The 10,029-nt window shown below is 47.3% G+C and overlaps 1 protein-coding gene across 1 annotated transcript in view; it reads left to right on the forward strand.

Annotated features, from left to right (window-relative positions):
• Positions 1-841: 841 nt before the first annotated feature.
• The window catches only part of ptprfa (protein tyrosine phosphatase receptor type Fa), a gene marked incomplete at its 5' end in the record, with an annotated part of 134,839 nt that continues 125,651 nt past the window's right edge, over positions 842-10,029 (forward strand). Inside the window, 2 exons of the mRNA XM_080535442.1 lie at positions 842-985; positions 2,117-2,258. Of these exons, the coding sequence (XP_080391568.1) occupies positions 842-985; positions 2,117-2,258 (286 nt within the window). The remainder of the gene's footprint in view (positions 986-2,116; positions 2,259-10,029) is intronic.

Raw genomic sequence — 10,029 nt, forward strand, 5'->3', positions numbered from 1 at the left:
TCACCCCACAGACACTGACCTCTCACACAGAGACAATGACATACACACATCTCCTTCTGTGTGAGCAGCAACCCCCCCCCCCCCCCCCCCACACATGATTAATCTGTTGCCAGGAACTAGAGGTGAAGAATCCTGGCATAATACATTGTTATACAGTATATTTGTGTTACCCTGGCCTGTGGTGGCTCTGACGAGTGGAATATCCATATCAGGGTGGAGGGGTTTTGTTTGAGTTGCTATGGAGCTTTAATATGTGTGTTGTCGCATTGAATTGCGTACAGTTGATACCTCCTTAGTTAGTTAGTGGTATTCATTGGCCTTAAATGGCCAAGCCTTGGGGGTGGGTTTATTCCACATGTTTATTCAGGCACAGGAAGGGGAATTCAAGATTCATGCTCAGTTGAGTATAATAACAATAACACAAGACAGTCAAGGAACTCAACCGAACCATTTTGACTGGCAGCCATTTTGCATAGGTTTGGCTGTTTAGTTCAGTTTAGTGCCAATGTCTTTAACTGCACATAGTTACTGCATGAACACCACCTGATAGAGAACTGTAAACACCCTGTAACCCGCCCAGAGCTGCTCATCTCTATTTGCTGTCTCTGACATTGCTTTCTCTCTCTCTCTCTCTCTCTCTCTCTCTCTCTCTCTCTCTCTCTCTCTCTCTCTCTCTCTCTCTCTCTCTCTCTCTCTCTCTCTCTCTCTCTCTCTCTCTCTCTCCCTCTCCCTCTCTCTCTCTCTCTCCCTCTCTCTCCCTCTCTCTCTCTCTCTCTCTCTCTCTCTCTCTCTCTCTCTCTCTGTCTCTCTCTCTCTCTGTCTCTCTCTCACTCTCTCAGGCATGCCCAGCTTCGTCAAGTCCCCCGACGACCAGACGGGGATCGCAGGCGGGGTGGCGTCCTTCGTGTGCCAGGCAGAGGGTGAGCCCAAGCCCCGGATCACCTGGATGAAGAAGGGGAAGAAAGTCAGCTCTCAGCGTTTTGAGGTGTGTGTGTCTACAGTGGAGGGAGGGTCCCCCGGGGGGGGCAGTGGTTCACCTTACTTCTGATGTTGTGGACCTGAGCGCACTCACCCACATCCCTTACACAAAGCATCGCCACTCATCCATATGGAGTCTGTCTGTCTGTCTTGTCTGTCAGTACGGAGACCTTCTCCACTCGCTCTGTCAGTCTGCACTCCCCAGCAGTGCGATTGGATATGCTGGAGCTAGAGACCAGCAGGGAGGCCCATTAGCTAGCCAGCTACCAGAGAAAGTAAAGCAGCTCAACATGAGTCCTGCTATAGATGCAGGCGTCTCTGCTCACACTGATGTGATTAATATGAAATATCTTCCACCTGTCTGTATGGCTCTCCTCAAACTAATGGCTGCCCTGTGTGGGGGGTACCGTGGGGGGTATATGGAGCCAGTCTAGAGGCATATAGTAGAGCTGCATTCATTAGAACTGGAATGTGCCTTTCTTCCTGTCAGGTGGCTGTTTGGGTCAGGCGAAGTCTCACCACAGTGGACGTAACGCCCTCCCCCTTGACCCCTGATTCTTTACCCCACCAGCTTCTTAAAGACCTTAAATACCTGCTGTCCACTCATGCTAAACATGTCATACAAAGCTTGTCTAATTGGGTGATGGTATCAGAACTGAGAGCAGTCTCGGTTTGAGAGCTCGAGTTTTGCCAATCTCTCCTTTTTGTCAGGTTTGTGTTTTTATGATTGTACTGGGCTAGGTTGGACCTACAGTATTACTTGTAACTCAGAGGTGACATAGTCACACCTGTCACTTCTCTTACGAGTTACACCATCCTTCTCAGATCCCCACTAAATAGAAAGTAGCAGTTCACTTTGCCTTGTATTAGTCCCGCTGTGAATGATCAAACCAGGGGTTCTCCCTTGGCTGTTACTCTGCAGCTCTCCTGTACATGTCAAGGAGGCTAGTAGTGTTTATGACTGCGGCAATCAAAGGGACTGGAATGTAACCGCCTGTTTTAACATGACTGCTTCAATCACTATAGATTAGACCCCCAGTCACAGGACTATACCTCGGACTAGGATCACTGGTACTGTAGTATAGATAGCCCAGATGTGTTTTAAGCTGTTTTTATCCTCTCCCCCCCCATATGTCAGGTGATAGAGTTTGACGACGGCTCAGGGTCCGTCCTGCGTATCCAGCCCCTGAGAACCCACCGGGACGAGGCCATCTACGAGTGCACGGCCACCAACAGTGCGGGAGAGATCAACACCAGCGCCAAGCTCACCGTCCTGGAAGGTACACCTACCTCGCTCTTTCCTCTCGCTCTCTCTCTCTCACTCTCACTCTGAATGGAACAGCAGCTGATAGAGAAATGTAAAAGCCCCTGTAACCAGCCCAGACCTGCTCATCTCTTTTTGCTGTCTCTGACATTGCTTGTTCTCTGTGTGTGTATGTGTGTGTGTGTGTGTGTGTGTGTGTGTGTGTGTGTGTGTGTCTCTCTCTCTCTCTCTCTCTCTCTCTCTCTCTCTCTCTCTCGCTAATTTTCCCTCTTTCTGTCTCTGTAATGCTCTCCCTCTCGGTCTCGTCCCTTTCTCTGTCGCTGTCTCCCCTGTCTCAATCCCTCTCAATCCCTTCTCTCGTTCTCTTATCTTCCATACATCTGTTGCATTACAATGCGTCCTGTCTCTTGATCTGGTTCAATGTGTCCTAATACCAGTGATCTCTGCTCCACTGATCACAAAAGACCAATGGAAGTGTTTTATCCTCCTGCTTACGTGTCGGAGTAGGGTTTTATGTCCTGCCCCTTGAGGTAGTCTGTTTGATGAAATAGGGTGGCAGTTTGTGATGTTGCCGGTGGCTGTTAGATGTTTGATTACACTGAGCCCGAAATGTGGTTTGACATCTCTATTTGATAATACTTTCTGAGCGTGGAATCTGCAGGAATTGATTTGGTTCCAAGCGTAATGTAGGACTCTGTAAAGATCTCTTTCTGCCAGTCGGAAGATTAAAGATGATGTCCAACAGCAATTATTTTTCCCACACAATTGTTACTGGAAAAAAAAAAAAAAAAGGAAAAAAACATCTTTTCTTGGCAGGCTTTTCCAAATCACCCAGGAACACATTATCTTCACTTGGAGATGATATTGGAGATGTCATCAGCATTGGATCAGTAAACCTCGCCAGAGGCTGTCACACATAGCAACCGTGCCTTCTTTTCCTCAGCGCTTCAAATATACTGAAGGTTCTTGTTAAAAGTATGGTTGGGCACTCAGATAAGGTTGCTGTTCACAGGACGCTATCTGACCTGGGATCAGATTAGAGGCAGGATTAGTTTTGGTCTGATGTAGATGCGGATAGCCCTGCGGACAGAGAGTTGGGTCAGGGGACCTTGCATGTGTGTGGCTTTGTTCACAATCTCTGGTAACTCCCAGACTACTGCGTTAGACCCCGGTGTTGCTATGGCCGCTTTGATTGGCAGGTGTGCTGTAAATCCAGAATGAAGACGTCTTTATGATCGATTATGACGTGCTCAGGAGAAGGAGGGGGGCGGCGGGGGTGACTAGAGATTGTGCTTGGCTCACGTTGCACCTACGACGCCTCAACTCGGTGTGTTTTCATCCGTGCGTTTTCATTCAGAACTAGTGTTTGTTTTTCCAGGTTCGTGCAGTGAACGCGAGGCTGCACGGGGTGAGAATAAGGCATGATGTATCACGTCTCCCTCATTAGCAGACAGCGGGGGAAGAGAAGAGAAGCTAGCCCTGGGGCTTGAAAGCCGCCGCGGCAGTGTGTGTGCCGCAACAGAGCCGCAATTTAAAGCCTTCACAGCCTCCACAGGATGGAGAGGCAGTGTTTTTGATGTCGAGTGGTTTTCGGAGAGGGGCGGGAGAGGGAAAGAGAGAGAGAGAGAGGACGACAGAGAGAGAGAGAGAGAGAGAGAGAGAGAGGGAGAGGGAGACAAACAGCAAGAGTCTCTGCGTAAAGCCAGACGCTGTGAGTAATGAGAGTGAGGTATTAGTCACAAGGTGCACACCCGGAGAGCCTCTGGGAGAGGGAGAGGAAGAGAGAGAGAGAGAGAAACAGTTAAGACTGAGGTGCGGTCGGTAGGGGGGTGAGACAGACAGATGAGAGAGACTCTCTCATGCGTGTCGGTGTTTACAGCTATCCCAACTCTCCCACAACACATTACCTACCGGAATACTTTTGATTGATGGTGATATTCAAGTGCTTAGAATCTCCATACAACTGATCAGTGCTCCACCATTCATACTAGCTGGGTTGGTGATTGTTAATGGTGCGGATTCTTAACACTCTATCTCATCTCTCTATCTTCTCTGACCTGGTCTGGTCTGTCAGTGGAAGGAGAGTGATGATAGGTTTGTTCTTGCTGGTCTGTGTGAGAGAACAGATAACCTGACTCAACAGGACCCCCCCCCCCCCCCCGCCACTTGTCCCACTCTGACCCACGGCAGATTATGGCACAAGGAGAGGGACGCTATCGCCGTCACAGTCCAGTGTGTGTCATCACCACCACCATCATGCTGTTGCAGAGATGAGAGCAGCCTCCACACAGCCACAGCTCCTGTGGTCAGTGCCTTATCACATGGCGCAGCCCCAGTTGCATGCTGCTGGAGCAAGCCAGAATAAGTGGGTGCCGATGCTTGACTGTGATACTAGTCATGCTTGTCTCTGCACCTAACACGTGTTTCTGGGGCTGCTAGCACACCCACCTGCTGACTGGAGTGGTTTCAACATCATAAGAGGAGTTCTGTGTCCAAAGGCTTCCTTACTTTGGCTAACCACAGCAGCACTATACTGTATCGTGATGCTGTCAGCTGGTAAGCTAGCCTAGCCTTATCCCAGACAGACTGGCTTTAGTCAACACTAGTATGACTGCCATTGTGGCAATAACATCCAATGGGATGTTATTTAAAGGGAACTGCCCCCTCCTACACGCAGTCAATGGTCGGGACTGACCATACACCTGCCCGTTCACTCCGCTCCTCCACCTCTGCTGGCCTACTGGCACCTTCTGCCTCTACGGGAGCAGTCGCACTCCTCTGTCATGGCTTTTCACCGTCCTGGTACCCCGCTGGTGGAACGAGCGAGCTCCCAACCATTGTCAGTTACAGAGTCTCTCCCTATCTTTCGCCGTAGACCGAAGACCCATCTGTTCAGGCTCCACCTTAATTGTCCCTCTTGAAACCTCTCCAACCTCCTGTTCAGTTTCCTCTACTGTATATTAACCACAAAAATCTTCCTTCTTCTAGCATTATGACTGCCAATGGCCCCTGGCCCAAGCAGGGATTACTTTTCTTGTGATGACTGATGGATAGATGATTCACTTATTTAAGACAAATGGATTTGTTCTAAATCGCTTTGGTTAAAGGCGTGCTAATTGCCCAACATGTAATGTAACGTAATATTGAAGTATTGTTTACTTACCATTGTTTGTTACCATTCTGCAGACAAGCTGACTTTGGTACAGTATTGACTCTGTGTGTTGTGTGCCTTTATAGCTTATCTTACTTTTTAAACCAACACTCCTCATAGATACTGTACTACTATATTCCTGCAGAGTTTGTTTGTTGAGTGAACTATCCCTTTATTACAGTATTTCACTCAATATTAAGATGTTGTCTCTGTTCAGAGCTAGCTAGCAGCACAGCTAGAGTAGCCTGCTATCCAGAGCTAGCTAGCTAGATAGATACTGTACTACTATATTCCTGCAGAGTTTGTTTGTTGCCCGGTATGTCTAATAGCATGTAGGGATCAGACTTGGATTTGGGCTGATAATCCCAGCGTGAAGTTGTCTGGGCCTGACTGGAGCATTGTGGGAAAAGAGCTGTCACAGACAACCCAGGCCTGATTGGTTCCTATTAAAGGCTGCAGTGAGCACAGGACCAGAGGAGGAATTACCAGGTTTAATAGAGGGCTTCTCTTGGCTCCACTTCACTGCAACGAGCTGTTACAGAGCGAAACATTTTCAACCCCCCCCCCCCTTTCTATATCCTCTCCTACTATTAGAGAGACTGGATAATGTGGACATGGAAATCACATAGATTTTTTTTTTTTTAAAGATGACTATTATCCCCCTTTTTGTGCTATTACCAGGAATTATTTCCAAATTAGAATACTGTCTCAAATAAGCTTACCTCATGGGAATGGCTATTTTATGTATCTATCAAATGTTTTCCATAAAAAATATTCTCTTGGTAGGCCTCTCGGGAAATAAATTGCATATTTTTGTTTGAACTTAATAATTCGGGGGTTTACGTGTCATATGTGTCACGTAATGAATGAGCGGATCATTGAATTGGAAACAAGCTCCCCAATTGCCAAATCCTCCCCTGTCGTAAATTGGGAGCTACGGTGGATGGACTGGTGCGTTGATTTGGGGGGGTGGTCATGGTACAGTAGATCCATCCATCCAAGCAGGGTCAAATGCTCCCATCTGTCACAGTTGAAACTTTTACACTGTGGTGAGTGGTAAACTTAATTCTTACTGTATCATATATCTGAACCTGGTAATACGTCTGGTGACTATTCCCTGTAGTCAGGACCGGCGTCGGGCGTTTCCGCTCATCAATGCACAGATGGGGCTTGGCCCCAAACGCGTCGTGCGAGTGTGGCGCAGAGGACCAAACCGCAGACCATGTTATCCTGGATTGCCCGGTGTACCACCCACCCAACGGGATGCATGGTCTGTCGGTATTAGATGACGAGACGATGACGTGGCTTCTGGAGGGGTGTCCAGAAATATAGCCCGGGTGAGCCCCTCAACCAGGTCTCGGGGTGATAAAAGGGTAGCCCCTCGGCCCCGAGCCTGGTGGAGTGGAGAGGAAACAACAACCCATACGCCGAAGAAGAAGGACCATCAACTGTGTTATTCATTATATGTTGTTTGGTGATAGCGGAAGCCCGGTTCTTTGTCCCTTGGCCATACAGGATGGTGGAGGTAGTGATCCTGACTGCTGTCATCTTCACTATCGCCAGGAGACCCCCGACCCTGACTGACGAGCACAGGGAGAGAGGGAGAGAGGGAGAGAGGGAGAGGGCGATTCTAGTGGAGGGAGGGAGAGAGGGACATAAAGTGGAGAGCCTTTAGGACTGTGTAGCTCCGTGGGTAATAAATGACTCGGCCGTGATTAAATATGAATGATGAGCAGCATTTAACAGTCACGTCACTGCCACAACCCAGGAAGTTTATGGAGCTTAGCAAATCACATGGATTTGTCTGACTGAACGGCAGTGAGTGGAGTGATGCTGTGAAGGAGATTGCACTACTCAAACAGACACATAAATTACTCGTATCAAATTCCAAGTATGACGCTTTCGAATTGGATTGAGTTTAACTGGAATTATTTGAATGGAAAATTGACTTGGCCTATATGTACCAGACTATTTTAATGGATAATGACATCCAACATTACAACCCTGTCACACTCGCATTACGACGCCTCAGGACAACGTTACAGCATTCCTCTGGTAAACGGCATTCTAGCAACGTTAGCAAGTAGTGCTAACTTCCCAATTAAAATACCTTACAAGATGGATTATTACGTCCTCTGTTATTTCGCTCGTCTTGATTTGTAGGAAAAGCTTGTATTTTCTCCAGGTGGTCTAGTATAGTGGTCTAGTATAAACACAAAGGTGTGGAATCATGGAGGGTGGGGGGGGGGGAGGGGGGAGGGATGTTAGGGGGAGATAAGGAGGGTGGATAAGGAGAACATGCAGAGACCGGCACACCTGTGGGAGATGGAGGAGGAGTGGGGGGGAGCGTGTTTGTGTATTAAACACGTTTCCCCTGCATAGATACCCATAACAGATATACACATCAACAGGCTAATGATGGAAGAGGGTGAGGGTGGCTCTGCTGTTGCACGCTAGCTCCCAGGACCTCAGCGGCTCATCTCTACATGCTCAGACACACACACACACGATAACCAGCCCGAACCGGAGAGAGGCACTGCCAGGGTTTGATTTGGCTTCACACACACACACGCACACATGCACGCAAGCATGTCCGCACACACACATGTACACACACGCATACGCGCACACACACGCACACGCACGCGCACACACACACACACACACACACACACACACACACACACACACACACACACACACACACACACACACACACACACACACTCGCACACTCACCCAGGCTGAACTTGGCAGAGTGAGTCCCAATCCAACAGAGGGGTGTCAGGAGACTAGCAGCACTAGTGATCCTCCCCTCCTTCTCTTCACACATCAGAACAGCTCTGCTCTTGGCAACCACAAACCACAGACTGTTTTTTTTTTAAGTCAAATGCTGCTGTGGGAACCTATCAACTCATCTTTTACTTGAACTTAAAGAGAGACTAAATGTTATTTACAGTACATAACAATGTAAACATCCTCCTCCATTGCTTTTTTGGTCCTTTTGTTGTTATTTATTCGTTAGTAAGCATGTTTGCCAAAATGTGTGGGCGATGGGCTAAATACCTCAAATAATATCTCAATTGATGGCATTTTTGTCAGTTAAACATACAGTAGATAAAGCACATTAGGAGTGAAACGGCTGTTCGTCTTGCCCATTGATATTCTGTGAAGCCTTTGATGTCTCGTTGACCTTGATCAGCGCATATCATTATCCCTCTCAGGGTGGCATTGAGAATATGAACATTAAATCCTACCTGTAGCTATGAGAATATGAACATTAAATCCTACCTGTAGCTATGAGAATATGAACATTAAATACTACCTGTAGCTATGAGAATATGAACATTAAATACTACCTGTAGCTATGAGAATATGAACATTAAATCCTACCTGTAGCTGTGAGTCACCTGTAGCTATGAGAATATGAACATTAAATCCTACCTGTAGCTATGAGAATGTGAACATTAAATCATACCTGTAGCTGTGAGTCACCTGTAGCTATGAGAATATGAACATTAAATCCTACCTGTAGCTATGAGAATATGAACATTAAATACTACCTGTAGCTATGAGAATATGAACATTAAATCATACCTGTAGCTCTGAGTGACCTGTAGCTATGAGTGACTGGTCAGTGAAGAAGAACAGGGGAGGGAACTACATTACAGCCACTATAACAAGGGTGTTTACCAAAAAAGGGCTCTTTAAGGAGTTACATGTATCTGACTGTGTGGATGTTCAACTATTTAGTGCCACAAGGTCTATCAAGAGTGCAGCATGCACCAGAGGGCAATCTGTCAAATTATGAATAATATTTATCATTCCATCGCCTCTGGTAGAATATACAGTAAACATTAAGCAAATGACATTGATTTGCAAAAGTTTGTGTCAGGAATATGAATGTATGAAAACATTAGTATGTGTTTATATTTTTATCTGGCAGAACTATCATACTGTGGTACAATAATGATGAACCTTTCATGTTCATTTTTAGATTTTCTAAACGATCTTTGGTGGAGAACAGAATTACTAATGTTGTGAAGTGAAGTGTAGTGACTGACCTCCTTCTCCCCCACCGCCCTACCCGTACCCTCCGATCCCCATCCATTGTTCCCCTCACTGTCCCACCCTCAAAACTCAAAGGCTTCGGTCACCGTGCCTTTTCACGAGCTGCACCCCGCCTCTGGAACTCTCTCCCTCAACCACTCAGAGACTCACCCTCACTCCTCACTTTTAAATCCCACCTCAAAACCTACCTGTTCTCCCATGCCTACAGCCTCCCCTACCCCTAGCCATCTCCCCCATCCCGGCCACCGCCAGCCCCCCCTCTGGACACGCTTATACAACCTCCCCTACCCCTACCCATCTCCCCTAACCCTGCCACTCCCCTGATATGCATACAGCCTCCCCTACCCCTAACCACCTCCCCTGTACCTACCACCCCCCCCCCTCCCCGTTCGCTGACTCTGTGTTCCATGTTACTTGTAGTTTTTGTGTTTTCCGTATCTCCTATATTGTCAGCGTCTTTGAGCCTCGGAAAAGCGCTATATAAATGTAATGAATTATTATTATTATTATTATTTAGTGGCAGGTGGGCTGATTTCTCTCTATGACAGTGTATGACTGTCTATGT

The sequence above is a fragment of the Nansenia antarctica genome (assembly GCF_963989245.1).
Source record: "Nansenia antarctica genome assembly, chromosome: 7".
Lineage (NCBI taxonomy): Eukaryota > Metazoa > Chordata > Actinopteri > Argentiniformes > Microstomatidae > Nansenia > Nansenia antarctica.